This window comes from Pocillopora verrucosa, chromosome 4 (genome assembly GCF_036669915.1).
Source record: "Pocillopora verrucosa isolate sample1 chromosome 4, ASM3666991v2, whole genome shotgun sequence".
Taxonomy (NCBI): domain Eukaryota; kingdom Metazoa; phylum Cnidaria; class Anthozoa; order Scleractinia; family Pocilloporidae; genus Pocillopora; species Pocillopora verrucosa.
This window is the reverse complement of record NC_089315.1, coordinates 15,679,355-15,695,012: the sequence shown is the minus strand read 5'-3', so window position 1 is coordinate 15,695,012 and position 15,658 is coordinate 15,679,355. Positions and strand designations below refer to the sequence as shown.

Below are 15,658 nucleotides of genomic sequence, written 5' to 3'. Positions count from 1 at the left end.
ACTCTTTGACTGGCTTGGTGGTTGACTTACTGATTGGCTGGCTGGTCAGTTGACTGACTGAATGACTTTGAATGACTTTCTGAGTGGCTCTGGCTAACTGTTTATTTGCAACTGAATTACTGCCTGACCAACTGACTGGCTGAATGAGTGGCTAGCCAACAGACTTGTTCACTGACTTACTGACTGGCTGGCTGCCTGGCTGACTGACTGACTGGCTGGCTGATTTACTGTTTGGCTGTCTTACTGACTTGCTGAATGTGTCTTGACAACTTACTTGCTGACTGGCTCATCTCCTGACCTAGTGACTGAATGGCGGATGGACTGGCTATCTGAAAAATTACTCACCAGCAATGTGACTTATTAACCGGCTGGCCAGCTAAATAACTGACTGGCTGGCTGACTGATTGGCCTACTGACTAACTGACCATCGTACAGATTAAAACAATGCTACTGTGGTGAATAGCATTGTTACACTATGATTCTTTTCTAGTTGAATCAGAAGTGTCAAAAATGTACGTTAGTAATTTTCTCGTTTCTTTCCTTCTTCAGGTAACTTCTAAAGTTACGAGTCCAAGTCGAGGATACGTTCTATTTTGGTGAGTAAAAGTGATGTGTTGTGGTTAAACCGCCTGTACTGAATTATTTAATTCCTTAGAAGTTTCCGCATGCAAAATTTTGCATTTGTAATTATTTTCAATGTTATTATGGAGCAAAATATTTTAACTGGAACCAAAAACGTGTAATTCTTCAGTATTTCTCGATTAAATTTTCCCTTCCAGTAAAGACGAAGGGTCAAGGAAGACGATAATACTTTTTTTCCTGGTGAGCAAAGTTCATCGTTGCGCCCCTTGAACTCAAGTCCTTGCTATTCAATATAAGTTTCCACATTTCCACAATTTGCACCCGCAAATATTTTCAGTGTTATGCGCAATAAATCATTTTCACTGGAAACAGGGACCCGATTCTCGAAAGTTCCGGTAACATAGCGGGCCCAAAGCCATATTTTAAAAGAAAATTTAACGAAAATATGAACTGGTTTTAAGTTTTAAAACTTTTAAAACCCCCATCCTGAATCAAAACAGGACAGCCTTACGTACCTGTCGAGTAACGGGACCTTCGAGTACAGGCCTGGGCCCCAGAAACGTCGAACCTTTTAAAGTGAATTCTATGTTACAGAGTAGAAAGTTTCCACCTCGGAAATTTGCACCCACAAATATTTTAAATGTCGTTGTGCTGTAAATCACTTTCGAGTGGACCCAGAAGTGTTAAATTCTTCATTATTTCAAGGGTTACTTTTCCTGTCCCAGGTACTGCAAAGATTGCTAGTTAAAAAACAAGAGCAAGAGAGAAGAAACTATTTTGTAATTTGGTGAGTATAAATGATGTGTTATTGCTGAACTTCTTGAACTGAAATCTGTTATTTTAATGAGATTACCATCTTCGGAAATTTGCGTAATAAAATATTTTCTTTCTCTTTGAGTAGCATCTTTGAATTGAACCAGGAATGCTAACTTATTAGATATAAATTTGCTTGCTTACTATACTATTCCAGATACCGGAAATATTTCAAATTTAGAAAGATGGTGAGAGAGGATGAAAATACTTTGGTGATTATCGGTCTTAGAGGGAACAATGTTGGCGTATTTTAACAATTAAGATATTTTACTTCCAGTCAACTTTTAGTTGTTATTAGGAGTTCAGCATTGCAGTACATTTGTAATTTTCCTATTTTTTTTTAAGTTTGAGGTACATTACCATTATGAACTTCACGGAACAATATAAGTGGTTTCAATGTAAATATTTTATTGAAGTACTTTGATTAAATTTTACAAAATAAAAGAATGCAAAATATATGACTTGTGTATTCTATATACCGCAGCAATAGGCGTTAGGAGGAACAACCATCTCAAGCAAAATATCGAGCCCGGAAGAATAAGCAAACCTTAGGGGTTTTTAATCTTTGTAGAGGTAGCGAGAAAAGGCCATTATAAGTAAGAGAACAAGGAAAGTTTTCCAACCTTGGAAAGAAAGCAGAAATCGGGGGTCGATCCACCACCGTCCCCTACCACACCCACCTCTTATAGACAGTTGTTTTGTAATTTGAGACAAGTTTAACATTGTGGTAACATTTTTTATTTTTTGTTCGTTTTCGTTTTATTTATTTATTTTTTTCAAGCGGAAGTGGAGGTGGAATAGGTTTTTCATAAAGTAAACAGAGATAATTCCCAATCGACGGGTTACAAACGGCCAGGCCCTTAAACATAAACCTGCTTTGAAAAAATTAGTACCCTTTGTAAATAACCAAAATCCGTCAAGCGTCTGCGATGTAAATACTTTGGGGTTAAAAAAGACTTTTTTGAGACGCTTTTGGTTAAGAGTTTGTGCCCAAGCTTCAGTAGTTGTTTAGCTTTTGCTCTACCTTAAATGTTTGGTAACTGTTATAATTCTCTGATTCATGATATAGGGTCAAAGCACCTGGGCTGGTCACTATGAATACAACACACTGGATCAGAATTGCATAATAGGACGTCATCCCCAAATAAGGAATCTTATTTTCGTAAACGACTTTAGCGGTTATGGTACCCAGCAGTCTCCCGCAGCAGGGCGAGCCGTCAGTGAGTTGATATTGGACGGCGGTTTTCAGACAATTGATCTTTCGGTACTTGGTTACGAACGTGTATTGAGGAACGAACCTATGAAAGAGAAAAACATCATTAAGTAAAGAAAATCATCCGCCTCTGTGGTAGAATTTTCACGACATCTTTGTTCTGTGGCCAAAGCCCCATATACGCCGAATGCTTTTTTGAAACACTGTGGTTTCCTTTTTTGTCTTGTTTGTCTTTGTTTTTCATACCCACCAAAATACTCAAAGGAAAGTTAGTGAAGATGGAGACTTTTGGAAACAGTTTCAAGAGAGGAGTCTTAAAAAAATCGCATCGATTTGAAAACGCCTCATTCCTTGAGTGGATACTGGTAAGTGGAGGCGGGGGAAAGGCGTTCCTAAGGTACCGCCCCTAAAAGAGCTACGTGCTGTTCGCACAAGTTACTTGATTATACATTCAGTGTGTAGTATGAAAGGTTATTGTTATTTAAATTTATAGTCACCTTAAACGAAAGAGGTGTTTTTTTAGTCTTTTGCATAATTATGTGCGTTGTTAGACATCCTTGAGATGATCAAATCATCTCTAACTAAGATTTAAAGATAAAAGTACAATTTTGTAATTTACTAGTTCCACGATGAAGTTGTAGTTGTTGTGGCGATTCCAAGATTCCCGTATTAAATGCCGTAGTTTTTTTTTAGCTGCCGTAGTTTTTTTTTAGCTGCTGAATTCAACTCTTTTTTTATAACTTCTCTTCATGCTACAAGAAAATTGCCAGACCGGATTTCTCTCACTGTAATGACCGTGACTGACTTCTAACTTCACCTTGCGGTATCACTCTTGGATCAAATGGTGAGGTCATGAAAAAAAAAGGAAATCGTTAATTTTAGAAACTTTCAATTGTCAAATAAATTCACCTTGTCAGTACCATAGGAGGCGCAAAGAGGAAAGTGTGGAGAATGTTAGGGTGTAACGGGATAATGATCTTGTCACACAATATTGAATGTGCAAAGTCACGCTAACTACTGGCGCGGAAGAGTTCCGGTCAAGGTCACTTGGTAACAGATACAGGGCTAATGTTATTAAATGTACACATAAGCAGGCTTCCTCAAGAGATTGTATCTTCGAAACGGTCGTAGACCTCTCCTGTTTCTTATGTTTCTTATGTGTTCTCAAGCGTAATTTGGGCTTCTGGTTATAGAAATTTGATAACTGACTGCGACGTAATCACCGAACTTCGAGAGACACTAATCTAAACTAGAGGTAAGACGCATTTACAAATGCAGTATACCTGCAGTAATATTTAGTATTTGTGTATCTGAATGAGCTTTGAGTTACGCTTCTGGAAGATGAGCTGGTTTAGAATCACTTTTTATTCCAATTCAAACTCGATCCAATGTTTAGAGTTGACGATATGTACGTAATCGTTAATTAATTTCTGGTCTATGTTACATCACTAATGCCATGATAACCGGGACAGTATGCTTTCAGTTTTCGGGCTTTTCGACTTGTGTGTGTGCATTGAATAAACAACACGGTCATAAACTGTTTCTGCCTTCTTGTTCTACATCCAAACAAATGCAGTATACCTGCAGTAATATTTAGTATTTGTGTATCTGAATGAGCTTTGAGTTACGCTTCTGGAAGATGAGCTGGTTTAGAATCACTTTTTATTCCAATTCAAACTCGATCCAATGTTTAGAGTTGATGTGCCTTCCTGTCTTGACAACCGGGGATTTCGTGGAATGGCACGCATAGGATTATTATAGTAATAATCATTTCTCCCTTTCCCGATTTATTTTTGCATTCGACGAAACGAAACGCATTTATCTAGTTGTACTCCCGGGTTTTTATGAGATTGTACTACGGTTATGAACTGCTTTGCAATCCGGGTTGAAAACGTAAATTACGTAAATGTAGGTAAACGTAAATTAACGTTTTCAACCCAGTTGTTAACACTAAATTACCTGTTATACTCTCCCACCGACGCAGCACCACAGTTTCTTTAGAAACTTACCCCTTTATTGCTTTGCAATCCGATCGGTTTCACGAATTTATTGCCATCTTAAACTGACATTCCAGATGACCTCCATTTCTTCTCATAGCCGGTTACCATGGCAAAGAAGACAGAACCTGGAATTGAAATTAAATATCATTTCTTATTCAAACGGTCAATAAAGAAATCAGTCAGGAAAGATTTAATTTCATGATGGTTACACTAAATTAAATATGGCTATTGCTGGAGCAGTTTGCGAAGACTGCATATTTTTTTTTATAGATAGTTGGGTAATTAGTATTATCGACTGAGTTGATAGCGTAAATAGGCCACCGTAGAGAGTGTCGGGAACCGTGAACAATGCCTTAAGTCGTTTTTAGTTTCGCTATTGTTGTTTTTGTCATGACCGGAAATGTCTCCAATCAATCAATTTCCCAGAATGTACTTTGTGCTCCGAGGTATCACGTTTCTTTTCTAGTTGGTTGAGAAATCCTGCACGCGGTCGAGTTGTTGTTGATGCTTTAGTTATACCTGGATTGTATTCGTCGATTAAAAGAGTTGATTAATCAGGGAACGTGTCTTTGGTGCGTTTTCGACAGAGAGTTTCAAAGCTGACGTTGCGAGCATTAGCCCTTCGCCAGAGCGATTTGAGGAATTGAGGGACGTGTGTGTTTACATGCAGAAAATGGGGCTACACTATTGGTGGGATTATGGTGACGGAAAAATAAGAATTAATTAGAGAAAGATGTTTTTTTCGTCTCGTCACGAGCGTGAGACAAAGAAAAATTTGGAGTCCCCATAAGGAATCGATCCTAAAACCTTCGGACTCTACGCTCCGATGGTCTAACCACTGAGCCACAAAGACTCCACGGTGAGCGATGTCTTTTACGAAGTTCATATGACACGCGTTCTGCAGACTGCTAGGATCAGCAATGTCGATAGCGTAATTAGTTTAATGAAAAAGCGCTCGTTGATACAGTGGGGTTGAAGAGTGCCAATTTGAAAGATAAATTTTAGTTTTAGAGTTTTGCGGCTTTGCGAACTGCCTAGATGTAAGGAAAGGCTGCAAACTGCCGTGTACTGCTCAGAATGATAGGGAGATTGAAGTGTCTAGCGACTGGTTTGGATGCGTCGTATCATTTCTTCCTACGTTGCGATGGTGTTCTCGGATTTGGTCACTGAGTGAAATTAAAGATATGCCGAAATGAATTCCACAGGTTTCTTTTGTCACAAAAGCACAGGATTATTTTTGTGTCCGCTTTTGATCAATCCAGCCGCCAATGTTTTCATAGGATGAAAATCGATAAAGATTTTAAGCATTCCTATTAACTGTATTGATGCTGTAACCACTGAGCCACAGAGATTCCACAGTACGCGTCCTGCATACTGCTAGGATCAGCAATGTCGATAGCGTAATTAGTTTAATGAAAAAGCGCTCGTTGATACGGTGGGGTTGAAGAGTGCCGATTTGAAAGATAAATTTTAGTTTTAGAGTTTTGCGGCCTTGCGAACTGCCTAGATGTAGGGAAAGGCCGCAAACTGCCGTGTACTGCTCAGAATGATAGAGAGATTGAAGTGTCTAGCGACTGGTTTGGATGGGTCGTATCATTTCTTTCTCCGTTTCGAAGGTGTTCTCGGATTCGGTCACTGAGTGAAATTAAATATAAGCGGAAATGAATTCCACAGGTTTCTTTTGTCAGAAAAGCCATAGTTACTAGACTCCTCTACTAACTATGGAAAAGCACAGGATTATTTTTGTCCGCTTTTGATCAATCCATCCGCCAATGTTTTCATAGGATGAAAATCGATAAAGATTTTACGCATTCCTATTGACTTGCTTTGCAATTTGTCCATGCAATGAAGAAGTAACCAGCTGGTTTTACCTGGTATGCCACAGGCATCCTACTACAGGGGTCGTAACGAGGTATATGGGATCAGGGATCAACGGGCCTAAAAAAGGGTGGGATCAGGGATCACAGCCTCGGATCCGGGATCAAAGCCCTCGGGATCGGGATCAGCGTGTTTTCCATGGGCTCAAGGATCAGGCGTCTAGATTTTGTGGGATCAGGGATCAAAATTTTCATCACTTTTGGGATCAGGGATTAAAAATTTGCGTAAAAATACGGGATCAGCGACGAAAAAATATACCTCGTTACGACCCTGTACTACGGTAGCCTGTTGAGGACACGCCATACACTTTTTAAATTCAATTTCCTCATTTACAGCGCGATGAAAAATGTGGTATAAATGATAAATTATCGCGCCAAGAAAAATGCGGTATAAATGATAAATTATCGCGCGATAAATGGGAAACTTGTCAGGTCGCACGTGATCGGCTGTCACTCACGTTGTTTCCGTGGACGAGACGACAGTGGCTGCAACAGTTGGAAAGTTCTTTCTTAACGGGGTTGGCGACGCAGAAGTGACATCTAGAAATTTTCAAACCTGCACTATAATCAGAAAGATTAGATAATCCACACTTGTTCTGAGACACTCGACTGACAGCCATCTCTGAAAGTGTCTCGTAAGATTTCGCAAAATCAAGGTTTACTGAATTGATTCACAAAGCTGTGTAGTGGAAGTATTGCAAAGTACTGCTCAATGATCTTTTCACGAAAATAAAACGAACTACCGACCTCAAAGCATACCTCCTCAACTGTTGCAGCCACAGAAACAACGTGTATGACAGCCGATCTTGTGCGACCCAACAAATTTCCCATTTCTCGCGCGATAATTTTTCATTTACTGCGCGATAAAATTGAATTTAAAAAGCAGATAGAGTGTCTTCTATGTAACAATGGGCCACCGTATCCCACGGAATATGTGCGAGTTATGCAATAGATAACATTGGCGGAGGTACACTTGAAGTGAACAGTGATCTTAATGGATCTCTTGAGTCCATACAACAAGTTTTGCATCGTGAGCGAGCGCATTTGAAAGTTATAGGTTGGTCATTGGTCATTGGTCATTTTTTGTCGCGTTTGAATGAAATTAGTGGGGGTTGCGAAAAGATAATAACAGTCTCTGAATCGTTTTGAAATAATTTAAATTTTTTAAGAATGATAGATTTAACTGCGTGGTTGTGAGGGCCGGGTGAAATGTGAGAGTGAATGGAGTGCAATCGGTATTTTCCTTAAGAGCCGCTTGTGGTGCTGACTGTCGATCAATTAGTTGGGTACGGTGGTGGCCCTCTTGAACGACAGAAACAGGATAGCCACGTTTATCGAAAAACTGGCACACACCTCTGATTTTTTGGGAAAATCAGATTGGTCACTACATAAACGACAAAGTCTGAGAAACTGTGTAAAAGGTATGGAATTTTTGACGCGTGATGGCTGCGAAAATGAACTGAAGTAACTATGTCAATCTGTAGGTTTTTAGTTAACATTAGTGCATAGCACGTTGCCCTCAACTGAAATTTTTCTGTCTACAAAAGCCAAAGAAGTGTCAGAAATTTCCCAAGTATATTTCAGAGCCGGGTGAAAGGAATTGACGGCGGATATAATTGAGTGAACTCACGATGCAAAAGAATAACCACTTGAGCTGGGAAAATTTGCTCCTATTCAAAAATAGTTCGACAATTTTTAAGGTTGAGGGCGCGACTGTTTATTTCCATGCAAACTCTTTAATTTCACTAATTGCACAACATGAACATACTTGCCTATTCACAGACGCTCACTGTGTGAGCTTGGGCGCTTTGTGTGAGCTTGGGCGCAATATGGTTGGACGTCAAGGTAGATTAAGAAAATATATATATTTCTCTTTAAACGCTATCTTCTTTATGCCCGAAAAAGAAATCTCGAACATTGTTAAGGTATTTTAAGTTCTCATGTTATTTCATTATTATTTTTTTCTACAAAAAATGAATGGTTCCGCAAGTTCTGCTGGTTCCAGAGGATCCGCGTTCTGCTGATCCACAGTTAGTAACACCCTTCTTAAAGCTCTGTGCCCAGTTGTACGATGGCCGATTAGAGCAAACCCATGGTTAAATTTTAATCCAGGTTTCTTTATTACTTTTTTCAAAAGCCTCTTTCGGATAATTTTCTCAATTTGATTTAGAGCATCCAAAAAATCAAATTCTTGACAAAAGAATATGTGCTATTAAATAAAATTTCACACTAACTTTGGGTTACCTAACCCAGCTTTAAACAACCAAGCCCTAAATGGTATGCACTTCAGTTATCTTATTACTAGTAATATTTATGCATTCGTGTTGAAACAGCGAGAAAATTAGAGCCATCAGCAGAATTACCAGAATAGGCTCACTAGATCATACACACCGTTAATTAGTTTTCAGCGGAAGTATGGTGTTGACCCTTAAACTCCCAAGATCTCATTAGTAATTCTCCTTACTGTCTGCCATAAAGTTCTCGTGATGTTAATTTGGAGAATTTGGTATTGGATCGACTAATTATCCCCTAATTAATATTTTTCATTATTCTCGTCACTTGCCTGCTTGATATTGTATTGATATTGTAAGGAGAAATTCTTTCTTGGTCACTCATGGGGGTTAAAGGATTATGGTCGACGCGAACCTTACGCCCGAACAGACTTGACAATGAGATTGGTCTCGTGACTTAGGGGCCACTTTAGGTCTTTGCCGCCGTTTACTCAGTTTTCGCATTATGTTTTTTTCTAACAAACAACTTGCAAGATAAACCTTTTTTCAAGTTTTCACTTTTATAGATCTCCTCGTATTGTAAATGAAGCCATCTGTAATCGATACTTCGCATGACGTAGACAAGGCGACCAAGAAACCACTTACTACCCTTTGTCATGGTGGTCGATATTTCTTTACAGCCGTAACAAGAGAGAGTGAAGTCCTCATCCTCTCTAACCTGCATATTGTGCAGGCTTCTTCTCGGGGCAGGCGTCTTATTAGGGCGAGTCAACGTTACAAGCTCGCAACTGGCCATGTCACTCGCCCCCTTACCACTATTACTTTCTCTTCCCAGCCTTCCCTCGCCCTAAAAATCAAAGATTGCAGCTATAATTTTCACCAAGACAATATGAGCACTCGCTGGCCAAAATTACGTCTTTTGTGCGGACTACATCCTCTGTTATGTGACACCAGGTGTTAAAGCACCCGCACAGTTGTTGTTTTTCCATACGAAGGCTGTCGGTTTGAGCTCGCAAAATGAGCCTAGTTTTAAATAAAAACAAATTTACCGGATCATATGATTTTTTCGGAATGATCTGGGGCCATTAAACCCTGCTTTAGTAAATCCACGTTGTTCTTTTTTAAATAAGTTTATTTATATTCAAAACAAGTTCAGATTTTTTACGTCGAGAGAGCTCTATTTATTCCCATGAAAATAATTATATTTCGTCCGTAGCGCAACTCATGACATATTTACATACTTACGAAGGCTCATTTTGCGAGCTTGGGTTACCTTTGCATAATCACGAATCAACAGCCGATATATCGCCGAGGAGATTCAAAACCACGCAACCCCGTAGCAGTGAAAAAGATTTGCCAACTTCGCACAAAGGTGACGTTACAATTGACGAGGGGAGTGTGACGTTTGACCACTTTGTTGGGATTATAGGATATATTCCAGCCTAAAAGAACAAAGGTATCCACGCTTAGCTGATGTTCCTGTTAGATACAAATATATTGACATCTTGGTTATTGTTTCTGTTTGTTTTTTTAGTAATCTATTGGGGAACAGCAGAAAGATGGACAAAATACCAGCGGTGAAAGCTTTCCTCATTGGGTATGCTGTGGCGGTATTTCTAACCAACACAAATCGCTGGGCTGAATCCATTGGCTTGTATTTTGAGTGCTTGGTATTATTGAATCAACTGTCAGTGAGCAAACCCTCTTCCGTACTGACACTGATCGAATATGTGATACGCCAAAAGTTTATGAGGGCAGTTCTGTTACTCGAGGAACGTGGTCTTAAATTCTATGACCTCGGTCGGATCAAAGAATCAATCAGCTGCCTAAAAAAGGCATTGTGCATCTACGAAAAAGCTGGTCCTAGATTGAGAGAGGCGTGGTGTCACTGCCACTTGGGTAGATCGCTTCACATTGAGTGCCAGTATGAAAGAGCTATGGAGCATTATCAAAAGGCTCTTGATGTAAGTGGACTATCAAGACATGAGAAACAAGAACTCGAGGGATGGGTTTACAACAACATTGGTGAGGTATGTAATGTGCGTGGAAATTATGAAAAGGCTCGTCACTATTATGAGAAAGCATTTAAAATAAATAAGGAAATTGGAGATGAGATACAGCAAGCGATATACTACAACAACATGGGAGTAATGAATCATAACTACCTGGGCAATCTTGAGGTAGCACTTGATTTCCACGAAAAAGCACTCGAGATTCGTAAAAGACTTGGACGCAGAAAAGATGAAGGAACATCCTACAACAACATTGGTGGAGTGTATGAGGCACGTGGTGACTTCAAAAAGGCACTTGAATATTACGAAAAAAGCCTTAAACTTAGTGTAGACATCGAAGACAGAGTGTTGGAGGCAGCAAATCTGTACTTTATTGGAAAAGTTTCAAGGAAACTCGGTCAGTTTCGAAAAGCCCTAGAATATCTTGAAAGAGCCCTTCAACTCAAATCAGACGCAGGTGTCAAAAAGGCTGGAAACCTCACTGACCTTGGAAATCTTTATATGTCCTTCGGTGATTATGAGAAGGCAAGACAATATCACCAAAAAGCCATTAAACTCTGCGAGGAAAAAGGGGATCTCGAAATCATGGGAATATGCTATAAAAATGCCAGCAAACTTCCCAGTTATCTTGGTGATGATGAGAAAGCCAAGAGCTATTTAGAAAAGGCTATTGATGTTCTCGAAAAAACTGGAAACAAAGTGGATCTTGCCATGACATTTGCTAATATCAGTGATATTTATATTTCTACTGGTCAATATCAGAAAGCATGCGAATATTTACAGAAAGCTCTGAAAGTCAGTGAAGAAGTCGGACACATACAATTAAAGACATCAGTTTTAATTAGTTTTGCCGCCTTGAATTTTGCTCTTGGAAAATATGAGCAAGCCATTGAGCATGCTAAGAATGCACTTAAAATCGTGAAAGGGATTGATGAAAAACAAAGAGAGGTGTCTTGTTACGTTTTTCTTGGTAATGTTTATTTTGCTCAAGGTCACAACGAGAAAGCAATCTGGTATCAGAGCAAAGCGCTAGAGTTGAAGAAGGAAATTGGAATGGAAGATCAGTCGCAAATCTATCTTCGTAACACTTTAGGGGAAATATATTCCTCTGAAGGCAACTTTTCGAAAGCATGTGAAAACTTGCACGAAAGCATTAAAATCCACAAAAGAACTCGATCTTTCCTCAAAGATGAAACAGACAAGATTTCATTGGATGGTAAGAACTATTCTTGTTATAAATCTCTTTCGTGGCTGCTTCTTCGCGAGGGGAATCTCAACCAAGCCCTTTTCACCCTGGAGCTCGGACGAAGTCGTGCCCTTGTTGATCTAATGTCGGAGAGTTACGGAATCAAAAGGAGTCTTGTTCATAACGAAGTAACTCCAGATGCCCTCCAAAACTTTTTTAAAGAACAGCAAAGGAACTTCCTCTTTATAGCAACTTTTCAAATGAATAGCGATTTCGCCCTGTGGTTCGTTGACAAAGGCGGAAGTGTAAAATTCAAACTGGTAAAAATAGACTTAGAAACAGAGTTATTCAAAGAAAGTAGTGCCACCAAAGAGCCTGAAATGGATGCCTCTTCATCGACTTTGGATGATCCACACTGCGAAGATCGTTCATTGGCTCTGCTGTATGAAAATTATCCATTTGCTTCACAGGAACAACAGTTAAAACCAAACAAAGGTTCTGTGCAAATGCAAGTGAAACAAATCGGAAGCAAATCATACATTGGCCTTTCCTATACGGTCAAGTCGTACGCTGCCTTTATTGCTCCTATATTTGACCTCATAGACAGCCCGGAGATCATCATATCCCCAGAACCCGGCCTTTTTTTGACGCCATTTGCATCGTTAAAGGATGAAAATGGAAAGTACCTTTCTGAAACTGTGAGAGTCCGCCTCATCCCGTCTATAACGACACTGAAGCTCATTCACGACTCGGCAGCCAGCTATCACTCTCAAAGTGGAGCTTTGATCGTCGGAGATCCAGCGGTTGGCCCTGTAGAGATAAATGGAAGTGTAAAGACTCTAGATCCATTGCCTAAAGCCAGAGAAGAAGCGCAGATGGTGTCAAGATTGGTAGGAGTGCGCTGTTTGATAGGAGAGGAGGCCACAAAGGAGGAAGTCTTGAAAAGAATCCAAGAAGTGAGCTTAGTGCACATTGCTGCCCATGGTGATGAAACCACCGGGGAAATAGCTCTTGCTCCCAACAGGTCTGTCGTTGGAGTTCCTAAGATCGGCGACGTCTTGCTAACAATGAGCGACATAGCTCGAGTTGGTATCAGAGCCAAGCTGGTGGTACTCAGCTGTTGTCACAGTGCTCGTGGTAAGGCATTAAAAGCCGAAGGGATTGTTGGAATTGCTCGAGCTTTCTTAGGATCTGGTGCTCGTTCAGTTCTGATGTCATTGTGGGCTGTCGATGATGGGGCTACCAAAGCATTCATGAACATATTCTACAAGTTCTTGATCCGCGAGAAACTCAGTGCAAGCGAATCTCTTCACTTGACCATGAAAAAAATGAGAGAGTCAGTACTGTACTCTGATAGGAAGCACTGGGCTCCATTTGTCTTACTTGGTGACAATGTAACTCTCACATTTTAAGGTAAGTAAGACGGAAGGCATCAGTCGATTTCAATCTTTAAGTACCCAATTAAGAGGACCAATAAAGCTAGCTAAACTACATGTTTCACTCCTGACAGGTTTCCTCTTTAGTGGACCGACGAAATAAGATCTGAAAAAATATTCGAATGTAGATGACAGATTTCAAAATCGCAACTACCAGGAGTTAAATCAGTTGGATTATTGTCAGAGGTGTTTGCCTGGGACTCAAACTTGAGACCATCAGTTGTGAAAACAGGGCTTAGACCTCCCAGCTACTCTACCTCAAATTTAAAAATGGTTTTATTTTTTTGTTCATATAGGCCGTCCAGCCCGCGGTGTCAATCAATTTTTCCTGAATTTAATTGAATTGCCATGCCTGTTTACTGACGTATGAGTTTCTTGTCCCAAAATGTTGTTGTTTTTGTCCTGCAAGCAATTTTCTTTTCTTTCTAATAAAAGCGCCCCCTGTATAAACTTTAATGGAAATTTAAGATCTTTTGATATGTTTATGATTCTTAGGTAATCATGCAAGAGGACAAACATGGACATGATCATCCCTAAGTCATGGACCTTGTGGTACAGCGATGAGGTACAGCCATGTGAAAGCACCACTTTGTACTTTACAGTGCTTAGGGCGCTCGAAACTGAGTCTGCCAAGTTGAAATATTTATTTTATTTGCTTAGTTTTCTTCTCAGTCACCAAGAACGTGGCCGGAGTGACATTAATATCTGAATTTATTTTGTGCCTTTTAAACCGTTCTAAAAACCAAAATAGAACAAAAGCTCAATTTTTTTTAAATATGGTGTTAATTCTTGACCACAGAGGTTTAAGAATTAAAAATGTAAATGATATCCTTAGCTTTATCTTAGCTCTAAAAACTGAAAACTAAAGGTGTTTTGGCCGGTTATACCATTTTTTTAAAGCAACCTGTTACATCAAGAAGATGATCATGTTCAGTTCAACAGTATTTTAGCATTTCTTTGACATCACTTCCTTTTGTTAAGATTTGCATTTTAATACAATTAAGTCATATCAAACGAGAAAGAGAACGATAGAAGTATATTTTGATGTAAGAAATTAAAATTTTCAATTCCATAGCCAGTTCTGTTCACACTCCGCATAGCCGCACGTGATAGAAACCTTCTAAAATGCAAGGAGTCTAACTTTTTTTGTTTATCTTTTGGGTAAAATATACAAATCGAAATTTTTTATGATTCTTATGATAAAATCATATTTCACTGATCATTTTTAGATCTCTTGAGATTGCTTCTGATTTCAGAAATGTTTGCAAGGTCTAGAAAAACCAGTCCTTTGTACGAGGGTCTCAATGGGGTTAACTGATAGCCGTAAAATAGCCAAGAAATGTAGCCGTTAGCCGTAAAAATTGACAAATTTCAAGCGACAGTCGTAAAAAAAGTTAACGGTTAAAAAATTTTCAGGTGACAACAGCGGTATGATATCAACCGTTAGCCGTAAAATGGCCAAAACATTTTACTGTTAGCCATAAAAGCCATCACCCCATTGAGACCCTCCTTTAGGAAATGTTAAATCACGTGGACAATGTTTATTTATCTGTAAGGCCTCTGGTGAGAAAGATAACCTCTCTTTTCCTCAGTTGATAGGTAATGGAGCCATGAAAATTTATCGACCAGTCCAGCAATCTGAACGGGCTTATTATTTTTTAATCCTGTGCTAGGATTTTCATGTTTAACTATATACGGAAGTAGGTTGTTGGCTTTTAACAACAGCATCTTATTATCAGTTTGATACGTCACCGATAACTGGTTTTATTTTCAAAGAGTAATTGTAGTCTGAAGTGGCCTAACGTTTGCGACGCAACGCAAATGATGTAGAGTCGATAAGTCTAGTGTTAGATCAAAGTCAGTGTCTGAACAATTGTGTACCCCACACCTCCCTTAACTCAACAACGAAAAAACTACTAACCACGTATGATAAATGTTGGTTTAAGGGAGGAGTAGGTGCGCAGTTGCTCAGAAAGTGACATTGATCCCCGTTATTTTATTTGTGAGAAGTGAATCAAATGAAATGCGGAAAAGACATTACGCTAGTGAGTTGTGAGTCCTGTTTTCAGCGCCATGCGCATATGTCGACAATAAAATTTCAAACCACTTCACTCAGATGTTGAAGCGATTTTTTTTTCTGATTTAGGGTTGATTTTAGTGCAAAGATTTGAAGGTAAGCTAGTGTCAGCTCAAGTGCATAGCACCCCACCTGTGACGTGATAATCTCACCCATCCCCCTCCCCCTTCTTCGAGTTACCGGTACATCAGTCGCAGGTTGACAATAATACGAACCGCTGCGACTGTAGAT

The 15,658-nt window shown here is 39.4% G+C and overlaps 2 protein-coding genes and 1 long non-coding RNA gene across 4 annotated transcripts in view; 2 read left to right on the top strand and 1 right to left on the bottom strand.

The window, feature by feature from the left end:
- Window positions 1–15,658, top strand: part of LOC131795529 (tetratricopeptide repeat protein 28-like) — a 31,665-nt gene that overhangs the window by 15,333 nt on the left and 674 nt on the right. The window lies entirely within an intron of this gene.
- On the bottom strand, window positions 3,278–4,818 carry LOC136280205 (uncharacterized). Its single transcript, XR_010717178.1, has 2 exons — window positions 4,618–4,818; window positions 3,278–3,439 (listed from the first exon to the last, which is right to left on the bottom strand). It is a non-coding gene; the product is annotated as an uncharacterized lncRNA (long non-coding RNA).
- Window positions 3,471–15,461, top strand: LOC131795707 (tetratricopeptide repeat protein 28-like). 2 transcript variants are annotated; one of them, XM_066165023.1, is made up of 3 exons: window positions 3,471–3,863; window positions 10,251–13,327; window positions 13,846–15,461. In XM_066165023.1, exon 2 carries the CDS (start codon window positions 10,276–10,278, stop codon window positions 13,324–13,326), a length of 3,051 nt encoding a protein of 1,016 aa, XP_066021120.1. In that variant the 5' UTR covers window positions 3,471–3,863; window positions 10,251–10,275; the 3' UTR covers window position 13,327; window positions 13,846–15,461. The 2 variants fall into 2 exon arrangements, with proteins under 2 accessions (XP_066021120.1, XP_066021121.1); XM_066165024.1 differs by lacking the exon at window positions 3,471–3,863 and adding an exon at window positions 5,392–5,467.